Source organism: Clupea harengus, chromosome 20 (assembly GCF_900700415.2).
Source record: "Clupea harengus chromosome 20, Ch_v2.0.2, whole genome shotgun sequence".
Taxonomy (NCBI): Eukaryota; Metazoa; Chordata; class Actinopteri; order Clupeiformes; family Clupeidae; genus Clupea; species Clupea harengus.
Window position 1 is genome coordinate 17815818 of NC_045171.1, and position 19889 is coordinate 17835706.

Here is a 19889-nt window from a genome sequence, read left to right on the forward strand (position 1 = left end):
CATTTAACTAAGTGTCATTATGCGTGCTTTTAGTGGCAGCCACTTATTCTTCAACTGTCTATCCTACTCTACTGTTTTATATGATATGGTTTTGTATTATATTATATGCATACAATATAAATTACATATTTCATTTATTTATTTACATGTAATATTTACAAACATTTGAATGTGCTTATGCAACTTAAATCAGTGCAATTCAAAAAGTTTCATGATATAAATAGCTCTTCAGTTCTTTATGGAAGATTTATAATTGAGCCAGCACATAGTCTGAAGTTGACAAAAGCCATCAACCATAATTAAAAGGTCTGTAATCAATAATTAAAGTTTAATTATCATTTTTTTAAAATGCACTAAGCATCCATTATACACGTAACTTTTAAAATGATTTTTTCTGGCTGTGTTCTGCTGTGTCAGAAGTCACAGGGAAGTCACTAGTTAATTCATATGTGAACATTTTTTGTAGGATAGAGTTTATAAAATATTAATGAGGTATAACATTGTCAGGAGACAAAGTAAAAGAAGCTTTAAAAAACTAAATCTGCTTGAGTAGAATTACACATTCTGCTAACTAAAATACTCCTTGGCCAACAAAATCAGACAATTCACTTTGAAATGAATTCTAATTGTATTTAGAAATGGTAAACATCCGTATGCTTACAACCGATCAGAGATCCTACATTGAAATCAATATTGGACTCAGGACTATCTACTTCCTGCCCTAAGAACGGCTCTGGGACACTTAAGAACAAGTTTCCTCTTCCTCTCTCCTGGTGCTTCTGCCCTTCTCCACTAGGTGGGTGTAAAGCATAGTCACAAGGGTTGTCTGAGACTATTCCCACAGGGTGTTATGGAAGGTGTTTATTTAGATGGAAGTAGAAACCTTATTAGAAGTTAAAGGCATAACAGAAGAAGCTAACCCTAGATAAAGGCATGAAGGTGGTGTCAAGCACAATCACCTTGGCAGTTAAAGCTGTGTTTAGTCACAAATACAGGTAGATAAGGAAGATCGGTTTAAACAGAAAGACCTCAACGTCTTTTAAATACTGTCCTGTGACACACACACACAAACACACACATACACAGGCACATACACCACAGATGACATTAAAATAGTATAGATTTTATTGGTCAGTGTTTAAGACAGAAAATAGTCTGACCCAAGAAATACATGTGAATAAAAAAAGATATGTTCACCTGATGGCCAAGCTCTGGCACGAGTTGGTGATACAGATGTGTACAAAACAATTCCGTCCCTGATATATGTATTCATATGTACACCATGTTTATTTTGTCATGGCTATATATGTTTTGAACGTACAATTGCAGTTCAAACTTGGACCTGAATTCAGTTACTTGGTTGACACATTTGGTTAATTGAATTTCCTGTTTAAGCTGAAAATATTTCAGGTATCAATGGCATTATATACAGCACTGCCTCGTCCAATACAAGGCTTTAAAGATGACATATAACAGTGTTTCTCACAAGCACAATACAAATAGTAAAGGCAAGTTTATGTTTTGATTAAGCTATGTTACTTTTTCATGGGGATAACACTACATACAGTTATGTACTATTATGAACCCAAGACATATTAAAGCCCAAACTACTGAAGACTACAACGACAAGAGGGTTATGAAAATATGGCATTTGTATGGACAGTTATGAAGAAAATGACTAGAGCTACAGCTTAATAGACCCACTTGAAATGATGGAGGCTGGAAATTGAAACGGTTATTTATGGAACAGGATCGGCTTGACCAGGCCTCTCAGAATCTTGGGAACATGCACGGAAATTATCTCGGAAATCATCTCCGGGAAGTTCACCTTGTTCTGGAGGGTGAGTGTCTGCATATAGAGGTCATATGTGAACTGATGGAGCTTCTGCACAATCTACGGGGGAAGAGAGGGGGGAGACAGGGGGTTGGGAGGGTTAGAATGAAGGCTGGCGTGTGTGAAGTCATGTGATGTGTATTTGTCAAGCACCATGTTCTCGGGACCTGTGCCAGGAAGCACTGACCAACATCACTCTACACAAGATGTAATCACACAAACCTGTTTGGAGGAATTATTCCACTTCAGAAAGTGGTAGAAGTAAAGTATAAATATATAATAATATAAATATATAATATAAAATAATACGTATAAGTATGGTATAGTGGAAGTATAGTAGCCTACATTACATAAATAATAACTAGCTACAGTGCATGGATGCTACCGGCATCATATACCATAAGATGGCAAAATGTGAATGTTCTCCAACACGCTGAGATATTTCCTACTTGGCTCCAAAGAGCGTATTCTCTGTTATCACGACCCTTTTCTGAAATCAAGGAAAGTAAATATATCTTCCAACTGAAATGAACTCCCAGAGATGACTTCCACTGCTGCAAACACTTCAGTCAACCTGACCTTCACCAGGCATTTTTTCTGTCTGAAATGATAAACATGGGGAACGCGGAGGAGGAGGAGGCCTGTGATTGGTTACCAGCTGCAGGTAGTCCAGGAGCTGCGTGAGCTGGAACAGGCGCTCGGAGCGGCTGCTGTGGTCACGGTCGGTCACCAGGCGATCCAGCTCATTGATGTAGGTGGTCCGCAGATCGTCAAAACAACTCTGGCTCTTCAGCCCCTCCGCTGGAACTGAGGGGCACACGCATGGAGATCAGCATTATCAAGGAAGTCATCCATTAAAACACACACACACACACACACACACACACACACACACAACTACACACTCACACACACAGCTACACACGCACATACACAAACATACTCAAACACACTCACAGACACACGCGCGCGCACACACACACACATACACACACACACAGATACATACACACACAAACAGATATAAACTGCATACACACTTTGGGCTAATTGACCATGAAACAAGAGCTGTAACTAGGAGATCCGAAACAGTATGAAACAAACACACATACACACTTGCGCGCACACACACACACACACGAACACATTTGGACCAAATTGACCATGAAACAAGCAGATTCATGTGAAATGGCCAGGCAGAGAGTGGGCCCCTGGACGTACTGAAGCTGAAGAGCAGCAGGGCCTTCATGCAGAGGAACTCCTCCCGGCTCAACCGCAGGCCACTGAACCTCTGAGAGAGCCGCCTCAGACGCACGCAGTCCTCATACATCCCCGACACATGCATCCTCTGCCTGCCAGAGACAGAGAGAGGGAGGGAGAAGAGAGAGAGAGAGAGAGAGAGAGAGAGAGAGAGAAGGAGTGAGGGAGGGAGAGAGATGAGAGAGTGAGAGAGGAAATATATAGAAACAGAGATGGAAGAGAGAGGAAAGTGAGAGAGAGGGAGAGAAAGGGATGATCCAACCATTAAGAAGTCAAAGAATATTTGGGTAATAATTGGGTATTGAATGATAAAATATAGAACATAACATTTATATCACTATGCAACAATGAGATCAACTGATCTGAACTCTGATTCAAACTGTATTTTACAACAGCATACTATCTGCCAGCTTCTAATAAACATGTTCAGCTATGACACAGGACCGCACAAGGGTTCTTAAGAGACAAATAAATCTTGTCCATCGATTTGGGATTCGTGGAATTTCAAATTTGGGATTTGCAAAACAAGAGACTGAAGAGTAGGGGAGGGCAAGAAGGCTTGTAGTGCAGCGGAGCGGAAAACGATGAGGAGGAGGAGGAGAAAGGCCCAGTAAGCGACCGTGAGAAACGGTGGGGGAGAGTGAGAGTGAGAGATATCACCGAGGGGAAAGGAAGAAAGCGACCAAGAAAGACACAGAGCCAGCAAAACGCAGAGGGAGAGAGAGGGGAGATAGCGCCCCAGGCGAGTGAGAAAAAGAGAGAGGGAGAGAGAGAGACAGAGAGCGAGAGGCAAGGCCAGAACAGAGCAGTATGGGTCACAGAGGAGGGGGTCAGGCACAAGGTTAGGCATCTCTATTACCCATGCTGAGGGTGGGCCACTCTCCAGACTGGCTGGCTAATGCTGTATGAAATTTCACTCCGCCAGGGAGATAACAGCACATTTGTATGCGGTCACACTCGCCACGTAGACGAGCCTCCCTCCCTCTCTCACTCTTCCTCTCTCTCTCACTCTTCCTCTCCCCGCCAGAGGCTGCCTGAACCGCACGTCTACAAGCAACCCGGCTGGGAGCCACAGAAGTACGGCACGCATAGATGGATATGTATGCTGACGGCACCCTGCGATTGTTTGGGCTTCAGTGGCCGTCAAAACAGGGGCATGATGAGGGGGTGGGGGGGTGTTGTGTGTGTGTGAAACGATGTGTGAAAGTGATGCCTGGGTGCCAGTGGAGGGCTGTGATGGTGGCCAAACACTTGAGAATAGGCAGGTGTTGTCTTTAAAGGTACCATTTTTTCACAGTTTTTTTATCATTATTGAGAAATAGAGTTGACTTACATTGGGCCATTATGACATCATGATAGGGTCATTAAACTGGCTTGCACCTGTGCTTCACTGACACCTGCGCCAAGGTTCCAAGGCTCCTCTTCTCTCTGTCCCTCTCCATTCAACTGTATAACTAGGGATATTAAGAGACACCTTCCATACTCTAATTTGTTTTCTCTTTCCTTTCTTCTTTCCTTCTTCCACTCTTCTTTCCTTTCTTCTTTCCTTCTTCCACTCTTCCCTTCTTCCAATCTTTTTTCTTTCTTTCACTCTTCTTCCTTTCTTCTTTCCTTCTTTCACTCTTCTTTCTTTTCTTCTTTCCTTCTTCCACTCTTCTTTCCTTCTTCTTTCTTTTCTTCTTTCCTTCTTCTACTCTTCTTTCCTTTCTTCACTCTTCTTTCTTTTCTTCTTCCACTCTTCTTTCCTTCTTCCACTCTTCTTTCCTTTCTTTCACTCTTCTTTCTTTTCTTCTTTCCTTCTTCCACTCTTCCTTCCTTCTTCCACTCTTCTTTCCTTTCTTCCACTCTTCTTTCCTTCTTTTACTCTTCTTTCCTTTCTTCTTTCCTTCTTTCACTCCTTTCTTAATTTTTGCATTTCATGCACTGGTATTTCCTTCAGGAAATGCATTTTCTAGTTATTCTCTTTACCGATTTTCTGCGCTTACGTAATTCAGCTTGAACCGCTTAACTTAGAAACTTCGTTCAAACGTTGGCGCGTAGGTCTTGTAAAGGACACTTATGCTATGTATTTTTCATTTTTCCAAACTTTATACTTTTTAAGATATTAAAGAAAAACTAATACAAATTTTCCCATTGACTTATATGGGGCCATTGTGACATCATATGGGCTCTATGCACGCCAGTAGAACGTTCACGACAATGCCAAATAATACGGCTCACTTACTTCCGGTTTACTTCCTAGTAACTGTCAGTGAGACTTGCAAGCACAGATTACAGCAGAGAACTTCAACAAATTAGCGTTACATAATGTATAGGCTATATCGAATCAAATACTTAAACATGTTAAGTCATACATTCTAAACTTGGATGAAAGAATATTCAACCTTCACAGATACTAACGATCAGGCTTGGGGAGTAACGGAATACATGGAACAGCGTTACGTAATTAGCATACAAAAAAAGTGAACTGTATTCCGGTACAGTTACAAATAAAGAAGACGTAATTAGATTACAGATACTTTTAGCAAAAATTGGGATTATTAACAGGATTACAAATACATTTAAAAATGCAGAACATTATACCATCATTCACATGCGCACTTTACAACACGTCACGAGAAGACAACAGAGAAAAAAGGTCCATATGATGACCTCGAGTTCAAAAAATGCTTTCCCTGGCTGGAAATATCGACACTATTTTGTCCTCAAAGCTGAAAGTGGGAAGAACATAACAATGCAGTGCACCTTATGGTTACACGCGGTGAAAATACTTTCGTTGTCCAAGGACTCCACGTCAAATTTCATGAAGCATTACAGGCAAGACCAACACTGCTAACGTCTACACAGACATCCGGTTAGCTTAAAGTTAAAGTTGGTTAGCTAACCTGTTAGTATTGATTGCCTACTAACGTTATAAAAAAGGGGGACTTTGGATAAAACACAAGCCCCTGACCGAAATATATTCGTGGCAGTTTAATTGAAGTTTCAGCGTGATGTGTGACTGAGTAACATCTGTTTATTAACAAAGCAAGTTGGGCTATATGTAAGTTAAATGCGCAACGTTACCGCGACTTTCACTCAAATAACATTTAAACAGCATATTTAAACTATAATACTATACTACTCTTTAGGTCTGCCCTACATTTCAACTTGGAACCCGTAGTCCTACTGTCAGCATTTACTTAAAATGTATTCTCTTTATCAGTTCAGAAAGTGGACACTTGATTCATTAAAAATACTGTCTATGCTCTAAATCTGTGCCGATTTTGTTTTTTACTAGCCTATGCTTTGTAAACTGTGGTGTTGTGCACTTTCCATGTAGAGGAGGCTGGTTTGCATAATGACAAGCATATTTGTCTTTAAAAAACACCCAGCAGAGGATAGGTTTAATTGTTAAAACTTGGTTTCCTCATTTTCTTTTCTAAGGTTACATTGTGCTGTTGATTTACAGATTACGCTTAAGTGACAGCCATCTTATTGATGTCTCTTTTCTGTTGTCTTCATTTGCAAATTTGCCATTGAGGTAATCCAGGTAATCAGTAATTGTATCGGAATACATTTTTAAAGTAATCCTCCATACCCTGCTAACGATACTATCGCTGTGGTAGAGCAATGTTTAGACTACACACATTAGCCTACAACTAGCTAGTTAACCGTGACGATACAAAAATACAAGAATGACAGTCTCATCTTCGTATTTGTGGATGTAGGAGGAGGCGTACATTTTAAAACCCTTCTCCAGTTTGCTACTGGGTGCCTTTGATGAAGATTTACATAATGAACGTCATTAATTGTGAGTTTTGACAGCTCCGTCAGGCATCGCGTATGAAACAGCGCTATTCTTTCAAAGTAGCGTGAGCGCCGGAAGTAAGTGAGCCGTATTATTTGGCATTGTCGTCAACGTTCTACTGGCGTGCATAGAGCCCATTAGGGTCATTACTGTAAACTGGCTTGCACCTGTGCTTCACTGACACCTGCGCCAAGGTTCCAAGGCTCCTCTTCTCTCTGTCCCTCTCAATTTAATTGTATAACTAGGAATATTAAGACAACTTCCATACTCTACTTTTTTTTCTCTCCATCTTTATCTCTATCCCTCTCACTCTACTTTCTCTCACACTCCATCTCTCTGCTTCACTCCATTTTCAAAGAGTTATATTCTTCCACTCTTCTTTCCTTTCTTCACTCTTCTGTCTTTTCTTCTTTCCTTCTTACCTTCTTCTTTCCTTCTTCCACTCTTCTTTCCTTTCTTCTTTCCTTCTTCCACTCTTCTTTCCTTCTTCCACTCCTTTCCTTTCTTCACTCTTCTTTCCTTTCTTCTTTCCTTCTTCCACTCTTCTTTCCTTCTTTTACTATTCTTTCCTTTCTTCTTTCCTTCTTTCACTCTTCTTTCTTTTTTTCTTCCTTTCTTAACTTTTGCATTTCATGCACTGGTATTTCCTTCAGGATATGCATTGTCTAGTTATTCTTTGTACCAAACTTCTGCGGTTAATTCTTGAACCGCTTAACTTAGAAACTTAGTTCAAACTTTGTCGCGTAGGTCTTGTAAATGACACTTAGATTGGGCCATTACGACATCATAATAGGGTCATTAAACTGGCTTGCAACTGTTCTCCACTGACACCTGCGCCAAGGTTCCAAGGATCTTCTTCTCTCTGTCCCTCTCCATTCAACTGTATAACTAGGAATATTAAGAGACACCTTCCATACTCTACTTTTTTTTCCTCTCCATCTTTCTCTTCATCTCTCAGTCTACTTTCTCTCACACTTCATCTCTCTGCTTCGCTCCATTTTTCTTTCCTTCTTTCAATATTTTCCCTCTTCACTCTCTCTTTACTGTCTTTATCCAGAGCCACTCTTGTTCACTCTTCTTTCCTTTCTTCTTTCTTTCTTCCACTCTTCTTTCCTTCTTCCACTCTTTTTTCCTTTCTTCTTTCCTTCTTCCACTCTTCTTTCCTTTTTCCACTCTTCTTTCCTTTCTTCTTTCCTTCTTCCACTCTTCTTTCCTTCTTCCACTTCTTTCCTTTCTTCTTTCCTTCTTCCACTCTTCTTTCCTTCTTCCACTCTTCTTTCCTTTTTTCACTCTTCTTTCCTTTCTTCTTTCCTTCTTCCACTCTTCTTTCCTTTTTTCACTCTTCTTTCCTTTCTTCTTTCCTTCTTTCACTCTTATTTATTTTCTTCTTTCCTTCTTCCATAATTCTTTCCTTTCTTCTTTCCTTCTTTCACTCTTCTTTCCTTCTTCCACTCTTATTTCCTTTCTTCACTCTTCTTTCCTTTCTTCTGTCCTTCTTCCACTCTTCTTTCACTCTTCTTTCTTTTCTTCTTTCTTTCATAACTTTTGCATTTCATGCACTGGTATTTCCTTCAGGAAATGCATTTTCTAGTTATTCTTTGTACCGAACTTCTGCTTCGAACCGCTTAACTTACAAACTTAGTTCGAACTTTGTTGCGTAGGTCTTGTAATGGACAATTATGCTATGTATTTTTCATAACAGTATCACAACGCCTATGGGTGGGGTGGTATAACGTGACTGAGAGCACTTCTGCAAGAATTTGATTACGCCCTTTCTTTGTTCCACCGCACTCTCACAACCCCCCCTTCTTAATATTTTGCACGAGAACATTTGCCATTCGGCAAACTAACCAACCAACACGCCTGACTGTGGACAGTTCCCATGGAAAAAGCAGTTGGCAAAACCTTCTAGTCAGACTGTTCAGACAAGTTCTAACGTTCCAGCCACCCTCAGTTTAGCTCAGTTGGAACACAATGTTCCTGGCTCTACTTCAAAAATGTAATTGACTCAAAACAAGTGCAGAGGAACTGGAAGCACAGGAGGACTTAAACCTCTGTCAAGTCCATCTCTGGTTTGTTTGGGGGAGAACACTGGGTAGTAACCGCAGGTCTCCAATCTCCCTGGCACAGACCACTGCAGATGTGGTGATTAACTCTCACCCTATGTTTGTTCACTGAGGCCAAGAACCAGAGGAGCTAGCAATCATCTGGACTCAACGCTATTAGTTTCCAATCACTGTTGTTTTTTAGCTATGCACATTCCTTGTTACTGCTACTAAATAAAAATGATGGATTGGTTTTTTATTTGTTTTGTATTTTTTTTTCAGTTCATTTGTATCCCTCTCTGTCACTGTTTCTGGCAAGTGGTTGCTCACTCGTGGGACAGAAATAAATACAAAACATATAAAACACATCAAACAATACCACAGTAGGATTACACAGATACATCCACCATTCTACATGTCTTCTCCCAGCAATACATATGGGTTCTCAAACAATAAGCAACACATTTTGATGTTTACACAGCAGAGGTGTCAAGTAACGAAGTACAAATACTTCGTTACTGTACTTAAGTAGAATTTTTAGGTATCTTTACTTTACTCAAGTATTTGTTTTTCTGGCAACTTTTTACTTCTACTCCTAAAGGCCCCGTCACACCATGACGTTCTGGTCAACGTTCTATGATGTTAGAGGAAACGTTGGTAATCGTCCATGGTCGCTGGTATTGCGCCAGAAGAGCTTTGTGTGAAAGCTGGTGAACGCTGTAATCGTCGGTAATCGTCGGTGATCGGAGGAGAACGCTGGTCCAAAAAAAAAGTTTTGAACCTGCACAAAAGTTCTCATGGAGATCAGCGTTCTTCAACGTTTAATTTAAACACTGGAGAACTTTCGTGGAACGTTTTATTAACTTTGCACACGTTTGGCTATCGTAGTCAGTCGTTGGGTAGGGTAGACTGAGTACAGTTGATGCACCCGAAATAACTTATGTGCGCAGCAATCCTGAGATTTTTAGTTTGGACATGCCTACTAACGTCCTCTTTGATCCAGGGAAATTTGAGCACCTAACCCATCTCTCGTAGGAAGATATCGGCGAAAGTTTTTTCACCAAGGGAAGATCTTGATTTTATCATGTCCCTTCTACAATTAATATGTTATTAACCATACGTGATCAACAAACACAACTTACATCATTGCAAACGTTATTCTGTGCACTATCTACATATTCAATGCTATCATGTCATGCAAGATCATTGCATAATCTAGCGAAAAGCGGAGTGGAGGGTATATGCTTGCTTGAGCCAGCATGGAGTAGATGTGTCAAATTTAAATCATTTATTTTAATAACATAAAACCCTAGGAATAACGCCCGTTATTTCGTAAATCACAGTAATAATAACAGTAAATCTTCGTCCGAAGACATTGCTAGTGAAAGAGGCTTTGTATTCTTCTTACTTTCAGCAGCATTTATCATCTTCTTACTTGCAGCAGCGCTAGTAGCAGAAGCCCCCCTCACACCTTTTCGTGGTCTTGGCGGCATGATGTTCACTTCAGATCAACTGAATCCACTATGATTTTCCAGCGTTTTATACCCGTTTGACCATAAAACCCACACTCCAGCAAAACGCTTTTCTGTCATTATTCAACGTTAATTACACGCTTCACACGCTCTTCTAAGGTTGACTTATCGTTTGTCGCGCTGGAGTGACACGTCAGCACACGTTTGTCGCGGACCAGTGACACGTCACTTGGTCGGTGTTACACACTCCTCATGCGTCAGTCCCACGCTAGTCATGTGTCAGTCCTACGCTATTCTTTCGTTAGTAACACGCCAGATGTGTCCACATCGCCCTAGAACGCTCGAAATTGAACGATTAGAAAGTTCAGAGAACGTTGACCAGAACGTCATGGTGTGACGGGGCCTTTACATTTTGACACAAGTATCTGTACTTTCTACCCCTTACATTTTTAAAACAGGCTCGTTACTCTTGGTTCCGGTTTTATTTCAAAAGTTTCAAATGTGCGCCATCCAATACAGATCAATGGCGCCATCCAGATATACTGATTTCGAGCATAATTGGATGAAGCATAGAAACCCATAACACTCATTGGTTAGGCTATCCATCTTCTTTACGCATGACGCAAAACAAGACAACAGAGGCGAACAAATGATACAACGCGCGGCAATGGCAGTGTCAGGAAGAGATGGCAACTCTAGCAAGATGTCTGAAGGGTCTGAAGACGCGAGACAGTAGTGGCGATGGAGAACAGCAAAACCTTCCACATCCCTGGCCCTACCTCAAAGAATTGTTCGAAATCCTCGGGAGCAAAAAGGCCTCATGGAGAATGCGGTGCAAACTTTTCGAACCCAAGAACCACGTACTTTTGCCATTCAAAACATGTAGAGGTAAGCTCTGTATTGGTCGATTTACAATGCTTGCGACAGCTTGGTTAGCAGAGGAACATGCCAACATGCCTTGGTTTGCTTGCTAGCAGTTGCCTACTGAAGGATCCTAAGTTATAGGTTAACCTAGTTAGCTCTCTGTGATGTTTGACAAATAAGCTGTAGGCTAATTCACTACCACAATCTAAAATGTACTACACAGTAGCAGTGTCGATTTTAGCCTGACATTTCTGGTGGGGCAATTTTGTATGAGGTCATGTCACCTCACAAAAATAGTCTACATTCCTCATTGTAGTCTGAATTAAAACTTCTAGCAATAGCTAACTAGCAGTAACGTTACTGGCATTAGTCTGTCTGATATGATATGACTGTTTTTTTTCTTAGTCACAGGGTACAGTTCTCGCAGTTTTCGCAATATTCGAGTTGAGTTGCTTGGCAGATTTCGTGGGGCACATCGGATAGTGCCCCATCTCCCAATGTTAACTTTGGCCTGTGTGGTTCACGCTCATTAATGTTTCCATGGCAACGGTCTTAAGCTTGCGCCGTAGCCCACAGAGCAGAGAAGGACCGCAGAGAGCAGCATTTCACAGAGCAAGCACACAGACAAAAAACACACATGAATCAAATTACTCCAAAACAGGACTATAATGCTTGTCAAGCTTATTCTCACACACACATTCACAAACACATTCACGCTACTATGCATATTAAATAAAATACCCACGTATGTACCTGCCCCTTTTAATTTTTAAAGCTGAGCTATATCTATATTCTTTCACTTTGAATTGAAAAGCTATAAAACACTATATATACAGTATATTTACTAACCCTCAGCACAGATGATTAGCATTACATAATTGGTTTGTTATTGAATTGAAGGTGTTCCATGAAATAAATATGACATTTTGAGTTTTTTATTTGTTATTTTAACAGGTTTACTCCTGTCAAGCTTGCATTTCTGGCAGAATATGCAAAGACTATGAACCTAGTTGCAAAGGCCCTTGATGAGAGACGAATGTGCAAATGGGGTGGAGGTCTACTTGAATTCCAATAAAGTTTGAGAAAAAACATGCTCTTCGAGTTTGTTGTCTTTGACAGCATTATTATATTTTTGTATGACATTTTTTACCATGTCTTGGGCTCCATGTCGCACTCATCAGCTATTAAATTAAGCTTCTATTTCTTACAGTCGTGTCAATTATATTAAGTCCAACTAGTTTAGCTTTAAATGTTTTTTTTACATTTTTTTATTAAGGTTACTTTTTACTTACATACTTTAAGTACATTTTAGAGCCTGTACTTTTTTACTTTTACTTGAGTAAAGAGGTTAAGTTGATACTTCAACTTTTACCAGAGTCTTTTAAACTCCAGTATCAATACTTCTACTTGAGTAACGAATGTGTTTACTTTTGACACCACTGTTACACTACTAAATTACTGTTAGCTAAATTACATATTAGCACAGACGTGAATATGCATCAGAGAAAACTAGATTACAAAAAAAGATTTTCTGCAGAAGGATCAGTATCACACAGAGCAAGCAGTCTGTGAGAGTCCGATTAATTCTCTCATAGGCAGATTAATTCTCTCACTCCCGTTCACTCTTCTTTCATTTCCTCTTTCAATTACTTTGTCCATCAATTCCTCCTCTTTTTTCTACTTTTTTGTCAGCCTTCTTTGACTTTAAAGTCCTCCATTCTCCCTCACACTCCATCTCTCTTCTTCTCTCCATTTTCTGTCCTTCTTTCAGTATTTTCCCTCTTCACTCTCTCTTTACTTTCTTTACCCTCTTGTTCACTCTTCTTTCGTTTCTTCTTTCACTCTTAGTCACTCTTCTTTCTTTCTTAACTTTTGCATTTCATGCACTGGTATTTCCTTCAGGAAATGCATATTCTAGTTATTATTATCATTACAGTGCATGAAATGCCCTGTATTGTTATAAAAATTGTATTATTATTATTGTTATTGTTATTATTATTATTATTGTACCTCTTATTATTTCATATTTATCAAGTTTGAGAACCTTTGGGGGTATGACACTATCATTTTCTCCATGAGAACCTTTCCTTTCAGTACCCAAGAATCCTTTTATCCAAAATGTCAAGGTCTGTACGTCAGGCCAAAAACCATTTCAATTTCTTTTCAGAGCCCTCCCTCGCTATCTAAACACTCCTCTTCCAAGGATAAAGCTCTCCTCTAACGAGCGAAGGAAAGTGAACTGCTGGGAACATGGGGGAGTGGTGTGGTGTGGTGTGGTGTGGTGTGGTGTGGTGCGGCACGGTGCGGTGCGGAGTGAAGCGTTGCTTACTCGTTAAAAATGAGGTCAGGGGCAAAGAAGAGCTGTGTGGCATTGGCCTCCGTGAAGGACCGCCATCCCAGCCCAAACACCATGATCACCATCCACGAGTACTGAATGGCCATCATCTGGTCGTCCATGTGCAGATTACGAAACCCTTAGTGAACCAAAGAGATTTAGTTAAGAATTAGTTTGACTTGATTATGGTGAGAGTTACCCTCTGGTTTTGGATATCGTGAATATTCTTGAATGAAGCATTAAAGTTGCGATAACATAGTTGTACGTATTCACAATTCAGCAAAGTATACTTCCTACATCTGTCTGGTTATAACAGGAAAAGCAAGATGGCGCCGTTGGTTAATAGGATAGTAGAAATTTACCTGGCACCCCTTTGGCCCACTTGACCACAGAGACCAGCTGCCGCTCCCCCAGCTGGTTGAGGCTGGTGAGGAGGGTGGTGGCGCTGTCGGGCTGGGCCGGGTCGTGGCCTGCGTTCACCACCACGGGCTCGATGTGCTCCAGGATGCCCTGCAGTGTCTGGAGGACGTGGGAGTTCATGGTCCTGCTAGCGGAGACGGTCTCCACCGAGGGCCTGGATGGGTCACTCCTCTCTGTAACTGAGGGTTTCTGGGAGTCCATCACCTTCAGCTTTCGGGCTGGGATGGGAAAGACAGATGGATTGAAAACAGTTGCAGATGTGTAAATAAAGTTCAGACAAAAACAGAAAGATACACAAAATCAGTTACAGATATGGTATAATTGTTGTATTATTGTAGTATCCTGTACTATCCTGTACTACAGTATCCTGTATTATTATATAAGTTTACTGTAATCTTAATATTACTGCTTGCCTAAGATGTAAATATTTGTCTTTTATCTCACCAAAACAAAAACAGGGGATTGGAAGTAAATACATATTTTAAATTGTTAATATAATAATAAATATAATATAATATAATAAATCGTAAATATAAATAAACAGTATTCAAGCCATCGTGGTCTTCCCAGCTTACATCGGAGAGTCATCCCTGACTCAAAGCATCTTCTGAGGCGACATGAAGGGCAGTTCTTCCTCCTGAGCTTGTCTATGGTGCAGTCGTTCCTGCTGGCACACAGGAAGTTCTGTTTCCCTGTGGGAGCAAAACAAACACTGTCACACTTTCAGGCCTGTGTCAATGCAGAAACGCAGTTCATTAAGAAAAAAAGATAGGGATAGACATAATAAATAAATAAGAGTTAAAAACTGGTGAAGTAAGTTGAAGTGAGATGTTTCAACGTGAGGAACTGTTTGGAGCTGAGTTTACGGCATTTTACGGAATAAATATGCAGTCATATACAAACAGTCAAAGTCCAACCCAGATGGCACTTCACTAATATTTAACTAAACTTTTTTTCTCATTTTTGGTCCATTTGGATGACTGAAAAGGAGCGCGTCTACTATAGTGGGCAGTGGGCACCTTGCATCGACAGAGGTTTTCCCACATAACTTTCCACGGACCACAATTATGTTCTCATACCTTTCTTAAAGCGTCAGTTAGGAGTTTCAGTGTCATTTAACATGCTTACTGTTGTCTTTGGGCGATATAGTTGTCAATGTCGCGGCGTGAAATATTTTCTTTCATTTTCAAAATAAAGAACTACATAGTGCATATCCTGGAGGCTGGTGAGAACAACACGTGTTTATCATCACATGACCACACACCATCAAAATGAGTTTGAAGATGATGCCAAAACTAGTTGCCTGATAATACCTCAAAAAGTGACAAATTGTTGCATAGTGGTCCTTTAAATATATACATAAAAGCAGCAGCTGAATAATACAGAGTTGTACCAAAATACTCAGCCACTCACCTACCAAAACATTCTATTAAAACCAATGGAAATGTACATGGTCTGGATTATGGTCACTGTTGCTATGTCTGTGTTGTGGTCACTGTTATAACACTAAATAACACTATGACTCTACATAACCACTATGTGACTGGCTCCTTAATTCAATGATGTGCCTTGAATAGTAAGTGTGCAGTCAAATCTCCCTTGTCCTTGTATGCAGTAGTATTACTCAACTAAATGCTAATTGGACTGCATTTATACAGCGCTTTTCGACTCATAGAGCACTCAAAGCGTTTTACAGATGAATGCCTCAGACTTGACCCATTCATACACCGATGACGGAGGCTACTATCTAAGGTGTCAACCTGCACATCGGGAGCGGTTAGGGGTTCAGTGTCTTGCTCAAGGACACTTTGACACTTGGTGAGGAGTCGCCGGGATCGAACTAGCTGAATGACTCCTCTACCTCCTGAACCACTATCGCCATAGTATAATGTTCTGTGTCCGTTTTCTTATCTTGATTAAATGTATTATTATACTTAAGCTGACAAATACATTTCCTTCTGGTATAGTCAAATGATTCTAAGTATCTGCCTTCGAAATGAAAATATATTGATCTTTTTCTTTTTGTAGGATCTGCATTGTACTTGAGGACTTCTGAAATCACAGAATATACAAAATAATAGTAATAATAATATTTTTCCAACAGACATCAGAGCAAGAAATGTAAGCACAGATGTTCCTTCCATCTGACATTCTTGTCTTTTCAGAATTGATCTCATACCTGTGCCAGACACTAAAAAGATACTGGGAGCAGCTAGTCCAGTAACTACACATGAGGTCTAACATTAATCCCAAAACTTTTATTGTCTTCTATTATGTCTTTTGCTGCTATGTTTGTGCCAGGCGGACACATCTTAGCCATAATAGGCAGGCCGGAGATAGTGGCTTGTGTACAGCGTGACACCCGTCTGACTCACCCTCAGCCGCACGCTTGAAAAACACTTTGCAGCTGCCACAAGTGAGAGCACCATAGTGACATCCAGACGCCACGTCCCCACAAATCTGGCAGGTCCTTGGGGTTGCCAGGAGAAGACTCATGGGTAACACATCCTCCAACCTTAGGGTCGGGGGGGGGGGGGGGGGAACAAAAAAACAAACCAATTAGGCTGCACAGGGGTGCTGTAGAGCGAGAGAGCGAGAGAGAGGTAGCTCATGGATCCAGAGCGGATCTGACCTGGAACTGGTGTAGAGGGACACCAGTCTGTTACACAGCTGGGGGTTTCATGTGTTTCCTATACATCATTAGTGAGACCGTATCCCAGAGCACCAGAGGTGCACACAGAACAAATAGGTGCAACAGTAGAGCAATAACACTTCTGGAAATGGAAGGTAGGCAATTTCAGGTGGCACACCTGATCCTACTGGGAGATAGAGCAAGTCTAGCGGGGGGAGTGCGTAAGGGTTGGCCCGGATCTGTGGAGGCTCCGAACCACAAACATACAACAGTAATGAGGACAGGGCCTCTGTAAATGACACCAAAACAAAGCACATCGCACTAACTGCAGAAACACAAGCTATAGATTTTACACTAAAATACTTGTTATACATTACATCTGAAGTATAGATGATATAATAACAACAATAATCATTTTTATGAATGATTCATTAGAGTTGGAGCTGAGCCAGCGAGTATGTGGCATATTGTTATTATCCGTGGTCCTGAGCACAAACATTAACAGCAGTTGGTGTGACCGATTATATGGTAATCTGGAAGACACCCTGGTACATTAGAATATGTTACTAAACTGAGTAAGACTGCGCCCTCCTAAACCGGAAGGTAGAAACTGCGTTGGACAACTTTGCAAGAACTACAGGCTACAATGCCAAATTATAATGATGCAATTGCTATTGCTATCGGTGACAAGGGCCATTATACGGCCTACACGGGCAATTCGTCCTTTTAAATGGCATTACGAAAAAACTCAAATACATTTAGTTCTTCACTGCTTATACAGCAGTTCTTCAAAACTCTTTCGGTTTGGAGTTTTTTTCCGTAATGCTATTAAAAATCACGAATTTCACGTATATTTAGATAAACATGCGTAGGTCTTAATTAAAATTAACATATTTCCATACATTCTGAAGAACTGCTGGCTATGCCCCGTCAACATCAAGGCATTGTATGGAGGACATTATAGTGGCATTTTAGAGCACTACCTGAAGCCTAGGCCGAGGCCATTCTGCCCGGTCGCCCACTCGCATGGCCGGGGTAGAGAGGCGGTGGCCGGTATCCTCCCATACATCCCTCCAGAATAATATGACTCGGGGAAATATCCATTAAAAGTCAGTGGAGCGGTGCGCAATGTGTAATCATTGCAGTTGCGTAAGAATATATCATAGGGAGAGTAGTTCATAGAGGGAACATTGCAGTGTCTTGAGGGCTGGTTTGCTGTCTTGCCTGCACCGTCCCAGTTTTTGCGAACACTTGTCCCAGGCTGGCCAGAGTATTCCAGTTCGGTTTTAACCATCCCTGCGTTCTGAGTAAAGGGATTCCTGGACCATTCATCACTAGTATCTTCCCCGGCACTGTGCAGTCTAGTGTTTGCGCTCAATAACTCATCAAAAGTAGACGGTGTGGCATCTGCTTCTTCCATACTTCGCCCATGCACACTCAAGCGACGCTTCTGAGGTGGTCCTAGGGCTCTATAAGACTGTCTGTTCGATATCATATCAGAGGTTGTCAACTGCAAAGTCGCCATGCCAAAATGAGTGGTGTCTCTGTTCCTTTGCAAAGTCTCAAACAAGTCAGACGAGTGTGTCACTACTGACCTTCTACCCTCTTTCTGAGATCGGAAATGTGATGATGGCGCACTTTCTCCAGTTTCGGACGCACGGACGCATCTGTCCTCTTCTTGGACGTTCTCGGTGAAAGCATGGCTAGTCGAGGGCTGATCCATGTCGTAGTTATCCGACTCCGAATTGAGTCCGAGAGAGAGGGAAACTGCGTCGCACAGTTTGTTGGTGTCCTCAGATGCTATGGTGTGGGCACGATCACGGGAAGTGCTGCAGGCACGCGCATCAGCTCCATGCGTAATCGCAACTCCATGATCAGCAGTAATGGGTTGGCATTTTATGTCGGACTTCCACTCATGCATAGCGAAGCGCGATAGCTTGAACATATTACTGACACTCGAGAAACATCACAGAAACGGTTAGAAAGAGATGAGTGAGTTGGTGAGTGAGTTGGTGTGGGGGATCCCGGCGGAGCAGATTGGCTATGACTCAAGGCTGCGCAGATCTAACTGACTCGAATGAAACGGTGTCCTTCTTTAACCCTCCAACCAATGAATTTACGACAGGTCTCCCTGCTTTGACCTCGTCCTTCAGCAAGTAGCCTCTGGCGCTTTTCCCGCTCGCTTCTCAGTGTATGACACACTCCCACTGGCTTCTAAAAATACTGTTTACAGCAAGGGTGATTTGAGATTCTATTTATCTAGCTTGCTAGCTATCCAGTGTGAGATTTGCCAGGGGATGAGGGGTATCTCCCCATCTCCCTCTCTCTCTACTGGTGTATATTTCTTCCTTTGTTGAATTCTTTTTTATTCCCAGTTGGGACTAAATGTACCCCCCAAAAGGCCTATTGATTAATGCTACATCACCAATAGACCATATAAAATACAAACTTATTTTTAAAATATAGTAAAGCGCTGCAACATGACAGCAGTCTTAAGAGCAAACACAAAAAGATCGGAAACTGACTGTCAGCGCGCGCGCTGGTGTGACAACAGTGATGACACCACGGCTACATGATGGTCCTGGTTCCATTGGTCTTGATCCATGCATGACTTTTCAGAATGTCACCAAGCATATATAATCTATTTCAGGGCCAAAACTACAGCTAAGTGCAGCATATCGTCGTATTTTACTCACAAAAACTTCTAGAAATACTACAACTGAGAATGCGACTACAGCAGCTGAGGAGAACTCCCAGGATGACTTAAACGATGTGAACAACAAGTTAGCATTAACAAATGACAAGGCCATCAAACTGTGAAAGATGTGTTTTAACACTTCAATTTGAAGAATGGGGCAGATTCCTGTTTTGCTGCACTAAGTGTAAAGTTAATGGTTGGAATGTCTGACATCTGCTGTAATCAGATCTGTTCAATTTGCTGTCTTGATTTGTTCAAATTGCTGGCCAGTTACCTGGTTAACAATTTGGGGAGGGTGAAAAGAAAGCACTCTTTTGATAAATCAACCATCTCTGGCGCAGAAAACAATCTCGTAGTAGTGACATAAACAATGAGTAAGCTATCCCTTGCATTGCACAGAAGGCCTTCATGGTAGTTGTCACATGCTTTAACAGCTACAATAAATAGCCTAACAGGCTTCACAATTTACTGTATAGCCCTCTGTGGTTAGTTTTTTATTTCAATGAATGAAGACATTTCAAAAACATCCCCTCTCTGAT

At 41.2% G+C, this 19889-nt stretch overlaps 1 protein-coding gene across 1 annotated transcript; it reads right to left on the bottom strand.

Moving 5' to 3' along the window:
* Window positions 1–1102: 1102 nt before the first annotated feature.
* LOC105906295 (progesterone receptor-like) lies at window positions 1103–18806 on the bottom strand. Its single transcript, XM_012834417.3, has 8 exons — window positions 17636–18806; window positions 16396–16535; window positions 14596–14712; window positions 13963–14238; window positions 13595–13739; window positions 3056–3186; window positions 2490–2641; window positions 1103–1894 (listed from the first exon to the last, which is right to left on the bottom strand). The coding sequence occupies exons 1-8, from the start codon at window positions 18595–18597 to the stop codon at window positions 1736–1738; spliced, it is 2082 nt and encodes a 693-aa protein (XP_012689871.1). The 5' UTR covers window positions 18598–18806; the 3' UTR covers window positions 1103–1735.
* Between the last annotated feature and the right edge of the window lie 1083 nt (window positions 18807–19889).

Coding starts and splice junctions, on each gene's coding strand:
- LOC105906295 (XM_012834417.3), bottom strand. CDS start 18,597: ATGTTCAAGCTATCGCGCTTCGCTATGCATGAGTGGAAGTCCGACATA. Junction 16,536..17,635: donor GGCCTCGGCCTAGGCTTCAG/GTAGTGCTCTAA, acceptor CCCGACCCTAAG/GTTGGAGGATGTGTTACCCA. Junction 14,713..16,395: donor TTTCAAGCGTGCGGCTGAGG/GTGAGTCAGACG, acceptor TTGCTCCCACAG/GGAAACAGAACTTCCTGTGT.